The sequence below is a fragment of the Protopterus annectens genome, chromosome 2.part1 (assembly GCF_019279795.1).
Source record: "Protopterus annectens isolate FY-2018-M chromosome 2.part1, PAN1.0, whole genome shotgun sequence".
NCBI classification, from domain to species: Eukaryota; Metazoa; Chordata; order Ceratodontiformes; family Protopteridae; genus Protopterus; species Protopterus annectens.
The window spans coordinates 1,077,936,139-1,077,960,510 of record NC_056729.1 but is presented as its reverse complement, the minus strand read 5'-3'; the positions used below and the strand labels follow the sequence as shown (position 1 = coordinate 1,077,960,510).

General features: G+C 38.1%; 1 protein-coding gene across 2 annotated transcripts in view; it reads left to right on the top strand.

The window, feature by feature from the left end:
- The window catches only part of LOC122794329 (mucin-3A-like), a 1,511,548-nt gene extending 1,507,786 nt beyond the window's left edge, over positions 1-3,762 (top strand). For both annotated transcript variants that reach the window (XM_044062634.1, XM_044062633.1), the window contains one exon: positions 2,786-3,762. In XM_044062634.1, the coding sequence (XP_043918569.1) occupies positions 2,786-2,841 (56 nt within the window). In that variant the 3' untranslated portion in view covers positions 2,842-3,762. The remainder of the gene's footprint in view (positions 1-2,785) is intronic.
- Positions 3,763-24,372: the final 20,610 nt, after the last annotated feature.

The window sequence follows — 24,372 nt, the reverse complement described above, 5'->3', positions numbered from 1 at the left end:
CAAATACGGGCAGCTGTATCGGGAATAATAAAAAAAAAAAAAGGAAAGCTTTACATTTTAAACTTGTACAAGGATTTAGAATGTGGGGGAGTGTAGTGTTGGGTATGTAGACATTTGAGCGGACTCGCCCATTTCAGTTGACATTTGCAGTTTAGGCACTTGCAGGGCGTGGATATTTGGACTGCTCGGCAGTCTGACATGCCCCCTGCACTCGTGCACGCGCCATGTTAGCCTTAGAGTTGAGTCAGCGCACCCTCATGAATATGCATGACACGCTGACATCATACTCAGACTGCAGTTTCCGTGTAAGACTTAGTTAGTCTTACATGGAGGATTAGTGAATCCCGGCCTGTGTCTCTACTACAGCACACCATTATAATATATACATTTTCCTCTTAAGATGTTTCATACTGTTTATGTTTAAAGCTAATATTTTCAGCTTTTACGAACAGTTAGTATAATAAAATGTTTATCCCCATTCCTTTCTTATTTTCTCTAAACATTATATTTTTTAATTTTGTTTTCCTTTCTTTAACTCTTTTCCCTATCAAATTCCTTTTATGTCTTACTTTGCACCAGTCAGCTTCTTCCTCACTTGTTTCCTCTGTTTCTTTTTCCTTGTTACTTTCTTTAACTTCATGAATAACCGTTTTATCAGTCACATATTTTTGTACAATTTCTTGTAGAACATTATTCTGTCTTTTTCTCCCCTGTATAACTTAATTTTCATTTTCGTTCACATTCTAGCCATGAGTGACCAGTATTGCCATATTTTTTGTACTTTAAGTCAGATTTTTTGGCATTATGACCTGTTTTACCACATAAATAACATCTTTTTTTATCACATTCATTGATTAAATGATAATTTTTTCCACAAAAATAAGACTTTGGTTGACCCCTGTATTTCACAAAACCCTATTACCATGCACATTAATACTAGGTACATGCATAACATTATCATTTTCCATTTTTAGTATTATTCCACATTCCCATCCCCCAGTCCACAGTCCTCTTTCGTCATATATTTTTGTAGTGTCTATTACTTCTTTACATATAGTTAACAAATGTTCTTTCAGTTCTGTTGCTTCAACTTCAGTTCTAAAGTGGATAATTATTCTCGTTTTTTGTTTGTCTGTAAAAGCGTGCACCACATATTCTGACCATAGATAAATATTTTTCTTTTGTTCATATCCACCTGAAAAAATTCCATGGTCTGACCAGTCTCATATATCAAAAGTCTCTTTATTAATTAAAATAAATGCTCTTACCTCTTTTGCTTTGTCAGAGGTGCTATGACAGAGTCCCAAACCTTATAACTGTCCACATTTTCTTCTTTTTTACTGCTCACGTGTACCATATACTTTTTTCTTTTCTTTTTTTTTTTTATTTCTTCTTTCTTCTTTGTTTCTTGTCCAAAAGTTTGTGCATAAGTTTTTGTCTCTGGAACGTTTTCTGGCACAGTCTGTTCTTCTCCTTTTTCTTCTATGTTTCCATGATGTCACTCCATGAAATTGCTGCTTCATTTTCTGGCTTACTTTGGTTTACCATTTCTTCCAAATAATCTTCCCACAACCGCCCTCCCCTGATTGGAGGGTTGTAATTATGCATTTTTCAGAGGTAATTGCTATCCTATAAACAATCTCCTCTGAGTGTTTTCCTCTGAATCCATCTCTGTTTCAGCTACAATCTCCTTTTCCTCCAATGTCACTGTTTTTTCTGCCCCCACATCATCAGAAAAAAAACTTCTGGTAGGGATTCTACCATTTCAACTACATTTTCAGCAACTGTCACTCCAGTTTCAGCCAAAAATATAGTTATACCTTTAATGACAATTTAATGCTGTTACTATGCATGTAACTTAGTTATACCTTTAATGACACGTTAATGCTGTTACTATGCATGTAACCCTGGTTGAGTCTGCAAATTGTAAAACATGATCAGTGCTCTACCCCAATAAACACTATTAAATAAATAAATATATTTGGTGTGATAGGTTCATATCCAAAAGCTCTCCCACCTAGAGAACAAACTTCTGCTACATGTCAAGCAGATACCCTTGCTAACTTCAAGGTAAACCTACATAATTGGATAGGCAGCCTCATATCCTTCCCAATTCTATCTTGCACTGCCCTTCTGAAGGCTGGAGGATCTTTTGAATATGGGTTATTGGCTAGACATAATGGTCCACAGATTGATTATGCAGTACTTACCTATGAACCTATAAACCAAAATAGCAGTCTGTAGTAGTGAGAAGGAAGACAGAGCAGCAGTGACCTTGATGTAGTACGCTCCGGAGGAGTTAGAAGTATTTAAAATACAATTTTTTTTTTCCTTTGGAAAATGCTACAGAATGTTGAGGCGATTTTGTTCCATGCTGATATAATGCAATTTCTTAGAAAAAACAGTGTATAAACAATAATAAACACTTTTATATTGTCAAAAGAAAATGGTGCTGCATTTTGCATTTCTAATTAAATACTTGCTACTGCAGGTAGTCTGGCCTTACATTTAAAAACTGAAGACAACATGTATCATCTGACATATTTGATAAAAGAGTAATCCTCTCTTAAGACAGCCTGTTTTCTAATGTGAACCATCACTTTCATGATGCTTAACACACATTTAGATTATAATGTATTTTTGCTGTTGTCAGACTGAATAACAAGATATTTGGAATAATGCATCAACAGTAATATATCTTTTCATGTTTAGAGTTTTTCTTAAGAATGTCAATAAAAAGGACACATTTTACACCCTTAATAAGAAGTTCTTTCCTTATTCACAGGATATCCTCCAAAATCTAACAGTAGTAATGAATATCGAAGTTTTTCTTCAACATGATGCCTCTGAAATTGGAACAGTTACAGAAGCTGAGAATATATATAAAAGAAAGGAACAGCTGACTGGTCATAAAAAAGCAAATATGTTAGCATCTTGTTTCAGGCTGTATGATTAAATTTTATATTATATCTGTGAGAAGCTTTCTGAAATCATAATGATTAATTATATCTTTAATGCAATTTAAAATGTATAATCATGTAGTAATAAAGTTTGCAGTGGTAGGATTTCCTTAAACATTTTGGAAATGAATTTAATATTACTTTCTATGATATTTTTACCAGCTAAATTTGTATAGAAATACATGGCCTAATGGTTAAGGTATTTGCTTTGCAAACACAAGGTATAGGGTTTGAATCTCATAGGGCATAATTGGCTAGGCTTAAAATGGCTCACAAGGGCAGTTAGCCTAGTACTAATCTATGAACCTATTATTTGTCTATCTGGTTTTGTATAGCCATTTCAATGCAACCCAGTGAATTGATTACTGCTTAAATGTGATACCTCTATGAGAATTAATTTTAAATAACAAATGTATATTAATGGCACCTATTACTTATAAAAAGAGAAACATGGTGAGAAGCATACATAGTTTACATCATTCTGTGATCCTTAGGGCCAGATTCCAAAAGACTTCTTCTCAGTGTAAATTACCTACTCTAGTATAAACCTGCTTTATAGTTAGGCCTTGCATTAGAGTAAATCACTCACACTGAGATTAAGTCCTTTGGAATTTGATCCTTCTAGTGTCATAATATTTAAGTGGAGTACATAATAGTTGATTAGTATAAATTTGAAAGGGTTGAACTGTTTCTTTGTAGCAGAAATTATTCTAGTAAAGCACAATCAGATTTCTGACATATGTGCAATCTATATGGTTTCTTTAAAACTGTAAAAAAATATAATAAAGTTTAATTTCCAGACTAGTATAAGCTTTCATTTTTTGTTATATAAGAAGTTAACTAATGAGTGTGATGCTTAATTACAAACGTGTGACCATATTCCAAAAAGTTAAGGATAGCATTACATCTTACCTGGGGGTTGAGGTACACCCAGATCAATATATTGCAACTCCGACGTACTGACGATATGGCAGTCTTGCTATGTTAGGAGGGGTACAGAGCATTTTAACCCAGACAGTTTGACCCCATAATGAAAACATTAAAACATTCAAAATACACATCCAAAACAGTAAAAAGATAAACAATCAAATTTTGCCTAAGCAAAAAAGGTGGAACAACATGCAGAAATAAAGAAAAGTTAAAAAAAAAAAGCTATGTAATTTAAAAAAAAAATACTTTCAATACTGAAACTAACATTACAAATTAAACGTATACAAGTTAAATGCACAAATATCATGCATAAACAGAAAAAATAAACAAAGTAATGGAATAAAATCATCCTATATTACAAAAAAATAAAGACATAATTACCAGAGTTAGTAATCAACTTGCACTACAATTATGGAATGCAAAGCACGATTCATTACTCCTAAAGTAGAGATGCATCATGGCAGACTACAAATATGAGACTACTACCACTTGCTGGTCCCCATTGAAGCGGCAAGGCAAGAAAAAAATAAATCACAGACGAGTTGACATAAAGGAAAAAAAAGTCAGAGAGCTCATGCAGCCACACAGTTATTAAGAAAATGTCAAAAACTAAACAAAACGAGAAAAAAGAAGTCATGAGGGTATATATATATATATATATATATATATATATATATATATATGTGTGTGTGTGTGTGTGTGTGTGTGTGTGTGTGTGTGTGTGTGTGTGTGTGTGTGTGTGTGTGATTTATTTATTTATTTATTTGCAGTTTGTTTGCCAGGATGGTCCATTGGGCCACGTGGAGCCCATTTTCAATGGAGTCCTGGGGAGAAAAGCTCCAGTAAAATATGCAAATACAAGTTAATTAAAAAGCATGTTATAACATTAGATAGTACAGCAGTACGGGTAATAAAATGGCATTAGTGAAATGCAAAAGCAGGCATTCTTTAAAAAAGAAAATAAAAATGTTATACAATTATATTTATATACAAAATTTGCTAATTCCAACAGAAGCTTATTAGAGTTAAAAAAACATAGGAGAAAGTTTGCAGATGTACTGGATCTTGGAGAGTAGCTTAAGTTGGGGCACTTTATGCAAGATGGGAACAGGAGCATTCCCATTCAGATGTTAGGTGGGAGTGGAGTAATGCTAGTGGTATGGATTATTGGAGGGAGAGAATTCCACAGGTGAGCTAGAAAGAAGGACAGAAGATGTTTGCCTGGTGGATGAGAAGGTTTGTGTAGTTCAATCAGATTTTGGGAGTTAGATTTTAGAGATCTATTGGGTAGATGCATTTTAAACATGGTGGCAAGGGAGGGGCAGAGAGAGGGGCTAAAGACAAGTTTGTGTGTTTGGGTAAGTTGAATATAGGCGAGGTAGTTGGGTAGCTCTAGCCAATTAAGTTTGTGAAGGGCAGTGCAGTGGTGCATAGAAGATCTGTGGCCTGTTGAAAAATTTGAAAATTTCTTATAACAGGAGGAGAGTTTTGTTTTGAGGGAGGATTGTAGGTTAGTGAGGAGTGGGGCTCCATATAGGAGGGATGGGATAAGATATGTTGTAGAGAGTATTAGCTTGGTGGAGGAGGAGATATACTGATTGTGATGATATAGCATGCCAAGTTTCTTATGCGTTTTATTGATATTTGCTTGTAGGTGGATATCAAACTGAGCTGGTCATCGATTAGGACTCCTAGTAATTTTGCATAAGATACTATATTGAGAGGTGCATTATTCTGGCTGGGGATAGTGAAAGTGTTTTGGTCTAGGATGGTGTTTTTTGAAGGGGTAAATATCATAAGTTTAGTTTTAGTGCCATTGAGTGCTAGGTGGTTGTCTTGCATCCATCCTTCAGTTAAGGAGAAGGCATTTTGGGTTAGTTTTGTTAAAACAGGGATGGAGGTGGCAGAACAGATTATAGTGGAGTCCTCAGCATATTGGATGAGATTAGCATTAGGGATGGTCTGATAGAAGTTGTTTATGAAAATGTTAAATAGTAGGGGCCTTAGACTGGAACCCTGGGGTACTCCTGTGGGAGTATTGAGGAATGGGGTGGTAGCTTTTTTCTATCTGACTGCTTGTTGCCTATTTGCTAGATAACTGGTAAACCAGTTGATAGTGGAGGGGGATAGGTTAAGTTTAGAGAGTTTGGTGAGGAGAAGGTTGTGAGAGATGGTGTCGAAGGCCTTAGATAGGTCTAATAGGAAGGTGGACACAATATGACTGGAGTCGCGAGCTTTGCTAACAGTTTCTAGGAAATCCCACCTTTGTGAAGTGGAATAATAAAGGCCTTTTTCCAGAGTTGGGATACATGAACTTCTGTGATTGACCGGTTTATTAGGGTACAGATGGGAAGAGGTATGGCTTCTGCAGATATCTTTAAGAAGTAAGAGGGAATTTAGTCTGGGGCATTGAAACTTGGTTTCAGCTTTTGTAGAAGTTGTTTTATAGTAGAAATGGGGATGGGTTGTATGGCGAAGGGAGGATGTTGGGAGGTGGAAGTACTTGAGAAAGGAGAGGTACAAGAGGAGGGAGAGGTAGGTGAAGATAGGGATGTGGATGTAGGATTGTTAGTGAAGGAGGTTGTTAATTTGGCTATGGAATCAATGAAGAAAGAGTTGAACTGTGTAGCTAGGTCAATGTCGGCAGCATTCGGGTCAGGGCAGAGGATTTCTTTTTTACTAAGATTAAGGAGAGAGGGATTCCATCCCAGAATTTTTGGGGGCTTGTATTGTGTTTAGTTTGTAGTGTAGAAAAATAGGATTTCCAGTCTGAAATAATAAGTTTTTTACTTTGTTACGCAATAATTTTTATTCATTAAGGGTGATGATTGTTTTGTTTTTGTGGTAGCGTTTCCAAGCTTTGTCTCAGAGTCTCATAATGCCTAAGGTGTCTTTAGTTAACCAAGGGACAGATTTACTTTTAATACATTTTATTTTCAGGGGGGCCAGAGAGTCTAGCAAGTGTAGGAAGGTTGTATTGAAATAGGTAACAGCATTATCTAAGGATAAAGTTTTTAGTGTGTTCCAGTTTGTTTGTTTCAGCAAGTTTGTAAATATATTGGGGTTAAAGTTTGTTAGGGAGTGAGTAGAGATACAGGTATGAGATAGCTGTAAGGGGGAGTACAGACGGTGGGCAAAGGTTGGAAAATGGTCACTGAGTGGGTCAGGAAAATACCACATCAGAGATGCTAGGGACGGCTTGCACCTGTCACCCTTAGGATTTCTAATACTGGCTAAGGCTCTTGCCACCTCCATAGTGCCTTTTTTAGGCAAGGCTCAAAAGACAAACCCACCTCCATAGACAATACAAGAAACAAAAAACTAAGGGTAATGCTACTCAATGCCAGAAGTCTGAACCTCAAGATGCACACACTCGAGGCACTCCTCAGTATGTAGAAAATCGATATCTGTGCAGTAACAGAAACCTGGTTCAAGGCTCCTGAGAGCACCCCAGCACTACCAGGATATAACTCATACCATACTTTTCGGCCCCAGAACTCAGACTGAAATACTAAAGGCGGGAGAGTATCCATTTTCATCATGGATACCCACACCTCCAGGTTAGTGGCACTGCACGAGGCATCGGAGACCATCCGTGTGCAACTAACAGTGGGCAAAACTGCTTTTCAGTTTGTAGCCTGCTACAGATCACCCACCTTGTCTCAGGACCCCCACTCGGCATTCCTGAGAACATTGGAAAATATGAAGGTCTCACAAAACACCATGATATTGGGGGATTTCAACTACCCAAACATTTACTGGGAAAACTACTCAAGTCCCAACTCCTTTGCCCAATGGTTCCTGGAGTTTATAAACTCAAACGCCATGGAACAACTGGTCACCACTCCCACAAGAGGGGACAACATATCGTATCTGGTCATCACCAACATGGGAGCTCAATGTTCCACACCAGAGGTAAACCCCTCGTTGGTAAGATCAGACCATAAACTAATCACAATGGACATCCACATCCCGACTGCACCCCCAGTCAAAGAATCCACTGTGAAAGATTTCTCAAAAGCAAACTTCACACTTCTCAAGACTGAGCTGGAAAGCTTCAAAGCCCCTGGGCTAATGGAAAATGCTACCCAAACCACTGAATCCTTTACAAATAAATTCTATGAGTACCTACAGGAATGCATGGATTGTGCCATCCCAAGTAAAACCAAGACTCACTCCTCCAAAAACAGGAGACCAGTCTGGTGGACCCCAGCCATAAATAAGCAATACAACAGAAGGAAGAAACAATTACATGATAGGGCAAAATCCAAACAAGGGAAGGCATCCCTGATCAGTATTAGCAAGAAACTTCGATCCCTCATAAAATCATCAAAGGCTAGCTTCGAAAGAAAAATCGCCAAAGACTCTAAAGATAATCACAAGGCTTTCTTTAGCTACGTCAAGAATCTGGGTGGCAAATCTCAGATCTGCTCTGAGTTGGTGCAAAATTGCAAAAAATATCTGAACCCACTGACATTGCCAACATCCTGGCGGACAGGTTCAGTGCAAACTTTACACCCCCTTCCCCCCCAAAAGGGCCAGTGTCCATCCCAGAAGAATGCAGTCCCCCAGACATCACAGACACTGGTGAAAGCAGCCCTTTCCAAAGTAAAAAACACAGCATCAATGGGACTGGATGGCATCCTGGGCTGCATCTTACACAAGCTCCAAAAAGAACTAAACCCTCACATAAATTCACTGTACCAACTCAGCCTTACCACAGGTTATGTACCCAAAGAATGGTGTACAGCTATAGTAATCCCGCTACACTAAGGTGGCGCTGCAACGGATCCTGGGAACTATCACCCTGTAAGCCTGACCAGCCTGGTCTGCAAAGCTATGGAGTGCATCATCATGGATCTCATAAACAAAGACATTGGGAATGTCCAGACACTGGACCATACCCAATTCGGCTTTGTTAAAGGCAGATCTTGCCTCTTAAACCTAGTTGACTTCTTTGAAACAGTTGCCAAAGCCATAGATGAGGGAAAAGTAGTCCACACAGCCTACCTGGACCTCACAAAGGCCTTCGACACAATACCTCACTCTGGCATCATAAATAAGCTTACCAGCCCAAATATCAACCCATATGTCACAAGATGGGTTGCAAATTGGCTCAGGGATAGAACTCACATGGTCAGAGTTGCGGGTGCCATGTCCAACTCTAAACCGGTTACAGGTGGCATGCCACAGGGCTCAGTCCTGGGACCCCTCCTGTTCGGTATATACTTCTCTGAGGTACAGGCAAGCACGGGAGGACTGTGGCTGACCAAGTTCACAGATGATTGCAAACTGGGAGCCATAATCAACTCTCCGGCTGACACAAGCATCCTCCAGAAGCGTCTTACGGAGACAGATACCTGGTGTCAGAGCCATGGCCTCAAGCTAAATGCCAAAAAGTGCATAGTCATCCCCTTTGGTAAAAACAAAGTGCCCATAAACTACCACATAGGAGGTAATCCACTAAGTATGGAAGATATAATTAGGGATCTGGGGACCAAAGTAGATAGTAACCTCTCCTTCGATGATAACATTGCCAAAGTGGTTAGAAAAACCTTCTATATAGCTCACCTAATCACAAAAGGGTTCACATCTAGATCAAGAGAGGTCATTGTGCCCCTCTATTCATCGCTCATCAGGCCCATAATTGAGTACAATCCCCCATTTGGGATGTACCTTACCAGACACCTGCAATAACTGGAGAGACCTCAAAAATACCTCACCAAAAGGATCCTGGGCCTCAAACAGATGCCATATGCAGCTCGACTAAAGAAACTCCAGCTCTACTCAGTTGCTTACCGCCTACTCAGAGGCGATCTCTGCCTGATGTACAAGGCCATGTCTAACCAGGAATTAATGAACATGCTCCACCTCAAGAAAACCAAATCCATTAGAGCTACATGCTCCAGGGATTTAAACCTCAGCACAACAATAAATAGGACATGCTGGAGGGATAGATTCATATCCCAGAGGCTTCCCACGCTCTGGAATAGAATCCCAGTCCATGTTAGGCAGAGCCCCTCGCTGACCCTCTTCAAGAGAAATCTTGATGAGTGGATGGGAAATCATAAATTTACTCCTGGGATCACTTCTATAGCCCTGCTGGACAGAGGCTCAGGAATCTAGTTTAAAAGGGAGGTAAAAGCCAACACATTCTGGCTAGACTTATAAATGCCTTAGGGCAGATAGCCTAGTACCTACCTATGAACCTATGAACTTAGTGAGGATGAGAAACTAGAATCCAGTCAAGGGTACTTCCAGTAGAGAAGTCCTTGGAAGGTCTAGTTTTGGTGATGAAGAGCTGAGAGAAGTTGTAGAGGTTTATATTTAGAGGGCTTGTGGGAGATTGAATAGTGGCCCAGATGATGTTTAAATCACCTAGGATTATGGTCTCATTAGTTTCATTGGTAGAAAACCAACAGAGAATATCTTCAAGTATTGCAACATTGTCTACAGGATGGATATAATATATATATATATATATATATATATATATATATATATAGATAGATATAGATATAAAACTGTTTAAAACATTTGCATTTGAAATACATACAATAATAATAATATTAATGTTAATTTAAAATAATATTAATGTTTACAATATTACATAATATTGATTTTAAAGTTAAGTTAAAAACTGTTATTAATTAAATTAATATATTTACAAATTAAATAAAAATGTTAAATAAACATTTACATATAAAAATGTTACATAATATATTAAATTCCCATGAGAAAAAAATCATGATTGAAATATTAAGCAATAAAATGCTTTTATAAAACTTTAAAAAGTTTTTGTTATATAACTGGGGTCAAATAGTCTAGGGTCAAGTCGTCCTGGGGCAAACTGTCCACTTTTCCCATAGACAATAAATGTATGGAGTCAAATTGTCCGGGGTCAAACTGGCCTGCTTCTGTTAGGAGGGAGCAATAAAATTCTGTAAAATGCTGAAATAATGAATCTCTTTACCCATTCCTTGTAGGGCACACTTTTGACCAAGGACTCAGTTAAAGCTGACTGGTACTGCATCTCAACATATAGGGCAGTGCACATACTGCAGGCAGGGAACTGATATACAGGCCTGAGGTGTTTTGCACTACAGCATTATATGTATGACATATTTGAAAAAACGTGTATGACAGGTAGCATAACAGTCATACATTTTCACAGTCTGTGGACCAGGGAGGCACTAGCCCACCAAGAAATGAAATGGAGTTTTATGACTTTTACCTATGAGAGCCATCCCAACTTAAATTCGAGGATGCCTTGCATACAACCTAACTGCAATCCTTTCACTCTATGGGCTTTGCTAATGTTGAACAATTATGATAAAGCTTTTATCATTTAATAAAACAACTATATTTAAGTATATGGTAATTCATCATTTTCAAATTGTAGTACAAAATGGGGAAGTGTTTTTTTTTTCCTCTGAATTAATTCTGAGTTTTCATGTGATGTCATTGTTGCATGAAATTATGTGAATCATTGTTACCAGACAGGACAGTAAAATGGTTTCAAGAAGACAAATTGCCTTAGTGGTTTAAGCTTCATCATAGCAGAACAAATTTAGTAATACAATAGTAAATGTTTTAAATTTATAAAACAAAGACTTTGCAAGGCAATACAATAATTTTCATTAACAATGATTAACATTTTAGTTCAGTCACTATTGTGTGACATGGTTTCATAATTCAAAATGGCACTTTTTGGTATTTGTTCAGCCAGGAAATCCTTCTTACATAGTGTCTGATGATGGCATGCTTCTATTTCAACTCGGCTTTGAAAATTTCAAGATTTGGCATAGGTTTTGGCAAACACCATGGAAGCCCAACATAAATAATATCAAAACTTCAGCATCTCTAACGGGCCACAGTTCAATACTTGCAATGAATTCTGATACAGACTTATTCTTAAAGAGTTATGCTATACAGTACATTTGTACTGAAAGACCTTTTCGGTATTTTGTGGTTCAGTCTTTTGTGTTTTCTATTTTTCATAATAGAATCATATTATACATATTTTTCATTTTTTTTATTTTATTTAATGTTTGTTAACTGGGAAAGTCCGACTTGGAACAAAGTCAGTTTTCAGTGGAAGCCTTGGTAGAAATGCTCCAGATACATAGATAGATAAATAGATATACAGAGAGGGATTGGTAGATATAGATGCATCATGAATGTACACACATGCATAATTCAGTGAATGACAGCAGTGCTAACAGACCTTCCCCCAGGACTCGTGTGTGGGGGCAGAATTTTGCTGGGTTTACAATGTCATTGCTTTTATGAGTTAATATTCAGTGTAGCTGCAGCATAACTCAGACATATACCTTCCAAACAAATCAAGATTTACATATATAAATATACATGCATACATATGGAGAGGGTCAGAGAGAGAGAGAGATACAAGCACACCTCACACAATGCATACACTTCATAATGTTTTGATATTTTGCATCCACAAGTGGCAATAAATTCTATTCTGCTTTAGGGTACATTCACAAAATAAGAGACAAGATTCTACTATTCCATTCTGATTTATAGCATGCAGGTGCTTGTTTGCCTCCACCATTTCTATGCTGATGTACATAGAGGTGTTTGCCTGGCGGTGTCTCTCATATTCCAGATGTAAATGCTCATTGCTCTGCAGTGTGTTGTTGTCAGCACAGCATATCTGTGTATGAGGTAGGGATAGATTATGATGCAGTAGTTCTTTGAGTACAAGCAATGAAAGTATGCACCGTACATTCCACCAGAGACAGATCATGTTCAAATAGGACCTTAGGCCAGGGAATGGACCAGGACCACCACCCCTGCAGCATTTCTGGCATCCCATTACTTGGCTCCCTCCCTCCAGTTACCATAAACACTGCTCAGACTGTCAGCATGCAGACCATTTTCTTCTTTACTTTTGAAATGAAGGCAGAGATATGGATTTAAGTTAAAACTTTTAATTTAAATATCCTTTGTTGACCAGGTTAGTCCCACTAGGCTACTAGAGTCATTTCAGGGGAGATCCTTGGTGGTATTTATACTACTATGAGAAATTTGGCCAGGGCATTGGAGTAATCCCCCCTGCTCTTTTCAATAGCTCAAGTGGATGTAAAATATCTCACAGCACCTATCATTAATGCAGATAGATGAGGCCTTGGTTTAACATCTCATCCAAACTATGGCACACTCAGGATTGCAACTCAACATACAAACTAGGGATACATGTGTTTTGCATATCCGTGAGGCTAACCTAGTGTGCAATGCACTTTTCTACATGTTTAGCTCCCCAGAGAGCTCCTATACATAAAACCCTACTTATGGGCCTTCCCCAGATGTAGCATAAGTGGTGGATCTCTAACAACCATCTGCCCCTGCAATGGGCATGGTCAACTCAGCCACTTAATTACATCCTTCACTGGTCTGTTTCTCCTTTACCTGGGCTGCTAATTAAATCTGGGTCATCAAGGGTGTACTAACAGCTAAAATTTCTATTCCATAAAGCTGGGCCACAACATCAATGGTTGTGGCAGTTTGACTGCAAGACTGGTGGATGCCAAGTCTCAGCAGGCATTCTGTCCAATTCATGGTACCTGATGATGATTTGGAGGAAGACATATGTGGCTTTTACATCTTTGTATTCTACTCTGCAGATGATACACTGAGTTTTATCATAGCTGAGTCTAGTGCATTTGTATAGTATATAATGCCTTCCACACATTTATACCAGCTACTACACAGGCAGAGTCTAAAGGTGGAGGTGTCTTGATTTACACAAACATAAATACACCTCAATTCTGGTCAAACAGGACAATGCGCTTGAGCTTTTCCACATTCAAATCACATTGGCAAAATCCCATACCACTTCCTTGCAAGCTATAGGTCCTCCTCTATGACCTAGGAAACCCATAACAGGCATTTAGGCTTATTAGAAACACTCACCATCCAACACAATACCATATTCATGGGTGAGTTTAATTACCACACTATTAACTGGGAATCGCATATGACAACTGCAGGCAAAAATGACAAGCCCCTATAAACACTGGGAATACTGCTGCCCACACAGAACTGTTCGCAGAAACCCTTTACAAGCATGTTTATAGCTGCATAGAGGCAGCTGTACCCACCAGGAAGAAGTACAGAATAAACTCAAAAAACAAGTCACCCTGGTGGAATCACAAAATCAATAGGCTGTATAACAGGAGGAAGAAAATCATGGCAAAAGTTAGCAGGTGTAGCACCTAGCAGGATAAAAGCACTCTCATCAAAGTAAACAAACAATTCAGAAGACAAATAAACCCTGCTAAAGCCAAATTTGAGTTAAATATGGCCACCCAGGCCAAGGATAACCAAAAGAGATTCTTTAGCTATGTCTCCAACGTCAAAGGCAATACACAGTTGTGTGCAAAGCTTATTGTTAATGTAACCACCTATACTGAGCCAGAAAATACAGAAAACCCACTGGCAGACAAATTCAGCTCTAACTTTAACCCTCTCACCCTCTCAACTACCCCTCAAGAAATATAATCAAATATACCTCCCCCTATTATCACTAGGGAACAGGTCCTCAATGCTCTCTCTAAGGCCAAAAACACTGCATCGATGGGCTGAGACAGTGTCCAAGGATGGTTTCTACATGGCATGAAACATGACCTATCAGCCCTCTGGAATTGTTATTTAAGTGTAGCTACCAAACAGACTTTGTGTCTCATGAATTGAGATTGGCAACAGTCACCCTTCTGCACAAAGTTGGTTCATCTACAGATTTTGCAAACTATAGATGTATAAGTCTCAGTAGTTTCATATGCAAAGCCATGGAAAGATTTGTAATGTAAAGGATCAATAATGACACAGGAAACCTCCAAACACTGGATCCAACACAATTTGGTTTCATCATGGGCAGGTCATGCATACTCAACCTGGTAGATTTCTTTGAGAGGGTCGCCAAAGCAATGGATGTGGGCAAACCAGTTCACAATAATTACCTTGCCCTGGTCAATACATTTGACACAATATCCCTCTCAGCATTGATAAACTCAAGAGGTGAGGTATAAAACTTTATGCCACCACTCTCACAGAAAGGACACAGGAAGTTAGAAATTAGGAGGCCATCTAAGAGGTCATTCACAAGCAGAATCCCTCAGAGATCAGTTCTGGGTCTGATTCTTTTTGGCCATTGTTAAGGGCCTCTGGCTGACTAAATTTGAAGATGATTGCAAATTAGGAGCGGTCACCGAATCCCCCAATAACAATAAAGATCTCCACGAAGGGCAGACACAGATAAATAACTTGTGCCAGAAGTATGGATTAAAACTAAATGCCAAGAAATTCATAAAAGTATCTTTTGGGAAGTCGTGAATGCCTGGTAACTGTCATATTGACTACACATCCCTAACAGTCAAACCAGAAGTCAAGGACTCGGACACACACATAAACAATAATCTAGCCTTTGGCCATCACTTGTCTACAGTAGTAAGGAAATTATTCTATGCTGTTCAAGTTATAAACAAAGGTATGGCATTTAGGTCCAAGGAGGTCATTGCTCCACTGTATTCAGCATTTATCAAACCTATCATTGACTACAATGCCACCTTTGGTATTTAGATAACTAGCTCACCCAACAATTGGGATATCCACAGAGGTTCCTCACTAAAAGAATACAGGGTTTAAGTAACATGTCCTATGCAAACTGCCTCAAGGCCCTATCCCTGTATTCTGTCTCCTACGGGCTGTTGAGGTGAGAGCTATGGCATACAAGACATTGTCAGATGCCACCCTGATGGACCGTCTGTATATCCTGGAAACAAACAGCACCAGAATTAGCCATTCTAAAGACTTAAATCTTGCCTGTGATATAAATAAAAAAAAAAGGGGGCGGCACCTAAGTGGCAGCAGCTGCTTCACATCTCATCAGGAAAATGCTTCTTTTGTCTTCTTTTTTTACCAGAAACTTCAAGAAAAGCAGATAAAGAAGAAGGAAACATGGTTAGATTAAGTTACAGTGCTGAGAATCTGTTAAAAATTGGATCTGCATTTTTGTTATGCTGTGGGGTTGATCAACTTCTTACAGTGAGACCTGTAAGCTCAAACATACTATAGGAACTACTACAGTTGAGGATTTTGAAGGAAGATGGATATGAATGCAAACTTCAAGCATATCGCACGTTCATGGCAGCTGGTAGTCACAAAAAAAGGAAAAGATGTACCAGATTGAGGAAAAGAGGCACCAGAGCAGGAATTTCAGTCATATTGACGATAAAACTTCACAGGCCTGCACTGCCTTCCATACTACTAGCTAACGTAAGCTCAATTGAAAATAAGTTGGATCACTTAAGATTGGAGCTCTCATCACAAAACAAGGCGAGAAACAGCTATTTATTTATGTTTACTGAAATGTGGTTAAACAGAAATAGCAGTGGTAACACAGTAAACATAGAGGGCATGACTTTATTCAGAGCAGACAGAATTCAGTCACTATGTGGCAAGTCCAGAGGAGGGGGAGTTTGCATATATGTTAATAACAACTGGTTCAGCAACTGTGTAGTGACCACCACCTTCTGCTCAAAAAGCAATGAAATTCTGTCACTAAAATGCAGGCCCTTCTACCTGCCAAGAGAGTTCAATGGAATATGCATCACAGCAGTCTACATCCCACCTAATGCAAGTATCAGTGATGCTCTGTCCACCTTATATCAGTCTATAAGTGACCTGAAAAACAGAAATCCAGAGCATGCAATGGTAATTGCAGGAGACTTCAATCAGGCTAACCTAAAGACTGTATTACCCCACTATCACCAACATGTAAACTTTGCCACAAGGCGGGTAAATATACTGGATAAGGTCTACACTAACATTAAAGGTGCATATAAAGCAAAACCTTATCCACATCTAGGGAGCTCTGACCACCTTGACATCATGCTCGTTCTAGCTTATAAATCCATACTGAAAACCAGTACACTGGTTAGAAAACAAAATAAGGATCTGGCCTGAGGGAGCAATCTCAGCTCTACAAGACTGCTTTGACTGTACAGACTGATCAGTGTTTGGAGAGGCTGCTGTGACAAACAACTATATTGAATTTAACACATACACTGAGTCAGTCACAGCTTACATTTCTAAGTGTGTGGAGGATGTAAGAAATGCCAAACTCGTCACCATGCAGGCAAATCAAAAACCTTGGCTAACTAGTGTGGTGTACAAGCTCTTGAAAGTAAGAAATGCAGCTTCAAATCCCAAGATATGGAAGCTTTATGTGTGGCCAGAGCCAAACTGAACAAAGGTATGAAAGAGGCAAAAAGAGCCTATGTCAGAAAAATCCAAAGCCACTTCACGGACCAGAAGGATACCAGGCAACCATGGAAAGGAATTCAAACTATCACTGACTACAAGTGTACAGTACAGCAGCTTCATGTGATGATAGCATCGAGTTTCTGAATCAGCTGAACAAATTCTTCAGTAGGTTTGATGTTGACAACAAAACAACAGCATGCAGAATCCCTGAAGACAAGGATGCAGTGGTGCTGAACTTCAATACAATTGATGTCACCAGAACCCTAAAACATGTCAACCTGAGGAAAGCAGCTGGCCCTGACAACATCATGGGCAGGGTACTAAAGGAATGTGCGACAGAACTGGCTCCAGTACTCACTGACATCTTCACACTTCACTCCATCTAGCCAGTGTTCTGAAATGCTTCAAGGAGATGACTATCATTCCTCTACCCAAGAAACCACAGCCAGCAACTCTGAATGACTACTGACCAGTTGCTTTAACGTGGATGGCAATGAAGTGGCTGGAGAGGCTGCTTAAAGATTAGCCTCAGTCTTATTTGTGAAGCTGGACACACTGCAATTCACATACAGGACAAACCATAGTACAGGGGAAAACACTGAACCACTTAGAGGGCAAAAACTGCTATGAAAGACTGCTATTCATCGATTTCAGTTCTGCCTTCAACACTGTCCTCCCTCAGAATCTGATATTAAAGCTACTTCAACTGGCCATAGACTCTCATTTATGCAATTGGATTCTGATCTTCCTTACCAAAAGGCCTCAAAAGGTTTGTGTGGGAGACAACAGCTCTGGAAGTATCATCCTGAGCACAGGAGTACTGCAGGGGTGTGTCTTAAGCCATCTCCTTCTCACTCTGCTGACACATGATGGCATGGCCAGACATGAGGTGAATAGGATCATCAAATTCACAGATGACACCACTGTTATAGGTCTGGTCAAAAACAGAGAGGAGGAGGCCTACAGGAATGAGATTAATCAAGTACTGGTCTGGTGTGACAAAAACAATCTAGCACTGAATGTCAGCAAGACAAAGGAGTTGATTTTAATTTCAGAAGATCTGAAGTACCACACAAACCTCTAGTGATGACAGGGATGACAGTGGAAAGGGTCAAGAGTACAAAGTTCTTGGGTGTTCATATCATGGAGAACTTATCCTGTTCAGTCCATGTATCCAGCACAGTCAGAAAAGCTCAGCAACACTTTCACTTTCGAAGGAAACTTAGGAAGGCAAAATTACCAAGCTCCATACTTCAGACCTTTTATGGGATACCATTGAAAGTGTCCTGACCAACAGCATTACAGTCTGTTATGGGAGCTGTAACGATCAGGATCGGAAGGCTCTCAAGAGAGTTGTAAGGTCGGCAGAAAGAAGCATTGGCACCTCCCTTACACCTCTGGAAGATCTTCACAAATGCCAGTGCATCGACAGGGCCAAAAAGATTTCCAGTGATCCAACGCATCCTGCCAATGGTCTGTATACTCATCTCTCCTCAGACAGGAGTTACAGAAGCCTGCATTGTAAGACCACCAGATTAAATAACAGTTTCTTTCTGCTCTCCATTAGACTGTTGAACTCTTGGGAAAAACAAAACGTGAGTCTGTCGCAATACTCAACCACTTCTGTTACATAACTAGCCTATCAAATGGCTTATTTTAAGGATGTGCAATAACCAAGTGCAATACTAAGGTGGCTCACCTACACACTGAAGAACTGTAAAGTGCAATATACAAACTGTGCAATAATTCAGTCTAATCATAAATATGCTGCTATTCTTTCAATTTTACCTTGACAATATTACTTTCATATTGTTTCTTGTCTTCTTTATCTCATGTTCTGGGATGGGTGTGGGTCACTGCTATCCTACTTTACTTACTAATTGCTGCTTATTAAATTTCTACAATGATATTTTATAAATTTTTCTCTGTCTATATGTGCAACTGTTTCCTGCATTGAGGATGAAGCATTGTAATTTCATTCAGCTACACTGCTGTGTAGCTCTGAATGACAATAAAGTTTTCTTTGACTTTGATTTGACTTTGAAATAGGACCTGCTGGAAAACAGTTATATATCCCAGAAACTACTCATCCTTGGAACAGGCTTCCAATCCATGTGAAGCAAAGTTCCTACATAACTCATTTCAAGTGTAACTTGGACAATTGGTTTGGGAACAGGAAATCCTTCTCTGGTTTGGCACCTATGTCTCTAATGAACACCGGCAGCCTGTAAATGGTTCATCTCCTAGGCACCTGCTTGTAAATGTTTAATCTCCCAAGCCTCTGCTTACACTTATCTAGGGTAACAGAACTTGTGTTAGATTTGGGATGCAGGGCTAAGCTTAAAAAAGGCCCTTGTGAACTTTAGCCCAGTACACACCTATCAATCTATGTGTTTCTAGCAAATTGCCTAAGACAGCTGCAGGCATGTTGTCTGTGCACTGTGATGTTAATGATGCCCTTTTTCATTTTTCTGGCTATTCTACCTGCACTGCTGCTGAGTCAGATGGTATACCCTTTGAAGGAGCCTTGAAATCATTTTAAAATGGGACTTTTTCCTCAAATAACATGAAGGATGTTTTCTTTGTTTTGCATAAAATTATAAAGTTATATCTTTAGATATTAAGTCCCAAAAATGCAAAGTATGTACCATCCTGGAAAAAAATAAATATAGTGTAGTATAGTTTACAGTTCCCTTTTTGATTTCATTTTTTTTCCAGACAGAATCCCTTTAGGCCTATCACATTTTTCCAGAGAGAACTGGGGAAATTTGACTTCACACGTATTATACAGCAATTTTAGTAGGCTAAAATGTACATGCGTATTAAAAGGCACTATGAAAGGTAACATTGCAATCAAGTAAAAAGAAAAGATTTGTATCTGAAGAATGCACTATAAAAAATGCCCAAACATTTTGTAGGTTACTCAGCAAATCTAATTAACAGCCATATTAACATCCATACCTCTCAACCTGGAAACATCAAAAATCTGCACAAAGACACATAAAAAATAAGTATAAATCTGTATGCTGATTAACATAAACTTTGCATACATTATTATGTGACCCCACCCACTCCAATGTAATCGTGGGAACCCAACTTTCAAACGCAAACTGAACAGACAACCAAAATATGGCCCCAGCCCAGAGTCCCCCTGCAGTCATTCCAGTGTCCCATTACTTGGTTATTTCACCCTATTTACCATAAACACTGTAATGTGCATACAGGTTTACTTCTGCAATGCTTATTTGGATTTTATTTTACATTTTGTAGCACAAACACTAATCAACATTTGCTAAATAAAGCAGCAATGCAGTCTCACATTGAAAATAGAAGTAGCATTAAAACTTCTCTGCCCTTGAAACTCTCATTCATTGATGCAACATTGAAACCCACATCCAAAGAAGATGCCTCTGGCCAGTGGCAGATAAAGATTACCTTTGGGCTATTTGCACACACACCAGCCAGCCAGCAACTGGATTACACACAAACACACACACCAGCCAGCAAATGAATTACACATACACACACACACACACACACACACACACACACACACACACACACACACACACACACACACACACACCAGCCAGCAACTGAATTACACACACACACCAGCCAGCAACTGAATTATACACACATACAACTTGCACAAGCCAGCAACTGAATTACACACACACACAACTTGCACCAGCCAGCAACTGAATTACAACTTGTACCAGTCAGCCAGCAACTGAATTACAACTTGCAAATCCCAAACAAGTAAGCAAAAAGGTGCCAAAAGGCACTGAAAAACTGATAATCCAAACTATTACCACTGTCTGAAGCAATAAAGCCACGGATTGATTCTTATATAAACATCCATTTTTGAGTAAAATCCAAGCAGTTGCAGAAACACATACACATAAACATTTTAACCACTCCATTTTTGTATAAAACACTTCATGAGATGTGGGCCATCTTTAACTAACTTACTTTATATAGCTTAAAATAATGACATCACCAATGAAACTATCCAATGAATAAAATGCATAAACTTTTAAATTAATTTAAAATGAGCACCTTTTCATGTTCAAAACATATCCCTGTTATATAAATATAAATATTATGTAAAAATGTTATAAAAATGTTATAAAAAATATTTTTAAAACCTGTAAAGGTCTTCTTCTTCTTTCGGCTTTTCCCGGTTAAGAGTCGCCACAGCGGAACTCCAGTCCGCTAATGACTGGCAGTATATTTTTACAGTGCCAAGGTGCCAGCCCAACGGCCAACCTTCAATGAAGGCACGCCCATTCATGCATGTCTTTTGAATGCCACTCAACCACGGGGAGGACATGCAGACTCCACACAGAAGGCACTCCAGCCAAGAATCGAATGGGAGAACCTCTTGCTGTGAGGTGACAATGCTACTGCTGCACCACCATGGCTTTTTAAAACCTATAAAGATGTATATAAAATATTTCAATTCATGCATTACATCCTCATTGATTTGATGGTATTTAAATGCCATCTACTGGCAAAAAAAATATTGCATCCCTTAAATTAAAATAATAAAACACACTAACAAATGCACTTGAATGATTTGTATGGACAACAATGGTATTACTAAATCATGTTGAATGTTAAAAAGTACAATTTTGTACTGATTTGTATGGACAACAAGGGTATTACTAAATCATGTTGAATGCTATAAAGTACAATTTTGTGAACAAAATAAGTAAAAAACATTTTATAAAAAACATTTTATAAGACCCACAATAAGTAAAACATTATTTCTCCTTAATACGATTTAAATTTTTCACTTAGACAAGGGGAATGCAGGAAAGCTATATAACTGTATGGAATTACAGTTTAGCCGCTTTTAATTTAAGTAAAGGGGCAAGTGATATATACTCATTTAGTCCTGGCCTTTTATTGGCCTGTAGAGTCATTTGCCACCACAATTCCCTACATTCAATTGTTTCTTCCCACATGCCACCACGTCTGTGCATATTTATTTTTTCTATCACAAAATATAAAAAAATCCCCTTCAGAACATTTATAAAGGGCATTATTATCATTCCTAGTCTGTATGTCGTACATGTGTTCATAAATTCTTTTCTTGAGCTTTCGTTCTGTTTTCCCTATATAGAAAGCTTGACATGACTGACATACAGCTAGGTATACTAGGCCACTAGTATCACAATTACTATAGTCTTTACTCCTTAACCTTGTATTCCTACATTCCAAGGTAATAGTTTCCTTCTTAACTAAATATTCACATTGTGAACAATGACCACATTTGAATGTTTCATGTCTCTTCTTATTGGTCCCCACTTTTTGGTTATGATTACCTTGTAAAATAATTTTCAAATTTCTTGCATTTTTATAAACTACCTTTAAATTATCTTTATTGATCATTTCTAAATTAGTGAATGCAAGGACTTTGTTTCATTCATTAGTGAGAATGTTTCTAACTTTGAAATATCATTATATTCGATAATTAATGCCCTATCAAACTTTTCCCCTTTACTAGGGTTATCCATTATAGTTTCCTCAGACTCTAATCCTAAAATAGGTTTATATCTTCCAGATCTCCCTTTGAGAACCTCTTCCTGCAATTTCCTAAGGAGGTCATCTGGTTAATTCCTTTCCTTAAACATCTGGTTGAGGAGCAACATCTCTTTACCAAAATCATCATTACTAGAGGTCATTCTACTAGATCTAATAAATTGACCTTTCACAATGTTTTGTTTATAATGAAAAGGATGTGCCCTATTAAAGTGCAAATATGAATTACAATATGAAGTTTTCATATATACCTTAGAATTTAATACATTATTTGCCTTATAAACTTCTACATCCAATTATTCTAACTTATCTTGGGAATATTTATAAGTAAATTTTAAAAAATTAGTACTCTTATTTAAAAAATCTATAACACCTAAAACCTCTTCCTCTGAAGCAGTCCACAAAACACAGACATCATCTAAAAGTCTTTTATAAGGAATCCAAAATGTTTGTAAACAGAATCTAACACATATTTTTCTTCCCACTTTGCTAAAACCAAGTTTGCATATGTGGGTGCGCATATTGCACCCATCGTCTCCCCATTGGGTTGATGAAAAAGTTCACCATTAAAATAAATGTAATTATATTTTAACACTAGTTCCACCAACTGTAAAATTAATATACATTCATCATCTGTTAGTGTACCGTCTTCATACATTATTTCTTTAAGTAAACCAAGGCCTTCCTGATGGGGTATGCTTGAAAATAAATCTATAAGATCTGTAGTTAGGAAGCCCAGGTTTTCCTTAAACAATTCCTGTTTGAGACTTCTTAACAGGTCCCAAGAGTCCCTTAGAATACTTTTTTTCTTCAACCACAATCCCTTAAGTTTGGTATCTATAAATTTGGCTAAAGTTAGTGTTTTCCATCCCACTGCCTATACTATTGGCCTTAAGAGTTGGTCCATTTCATTTTTATGTGTCTTTGGGATCCCAAAAATAGTTGGGATCCTAGGTTTCTCAACACTTAAACATTTTAAAGTCTTCTGATCTATTAGGCCTTCAATCAATAAATCCTCTAAAAACATATCTATCCTTCTGTATGATATATTTATCTCATTCTTAGAGACATGTGTAATTATCTGTGTCTCTTAATAATTCATTCATTTTGGCTTCATAGATAAGAATGTCCATAAAAACAATCCCCCACCTTTATCAGGTTTCATTACCCTTAGCCTTACATCATCTCTTAGTTCTTGCAACACTTTGCTTTCCTCAATATGCATATTTTGTTTGTATTTCACTTTACTGAAATTATTTCTAATTTCCTTTTCCAATACATTTTCCAAATTCTTAATTTGGGGGTGAAGGAGTGGATTACAAGTACTTTTCTTTTCAAGTTTGAGGATGTCTGTGTTTTGTTCTGGTTAAAAAATACCTGAAAATTAATTTTTCTCATGAACATCTTAACATCCAACAATGTTCTAGCTAAATCACCCCTTTTACATCTTGCACCAGCCAGCAACTGAATTACAACTTGTACCAGCCAGCAATTGAATTGAATGCACCAACAATAGCAGATATTGAAACACACACTCCAAACAACTTGCAACTGCAGATATTGAATTGAATGAAGCAACGGCAAATAAAACAATTGAACTGAATGCACCAGCATTGAATCCAAACAACTTGCACCAGCAAATAAT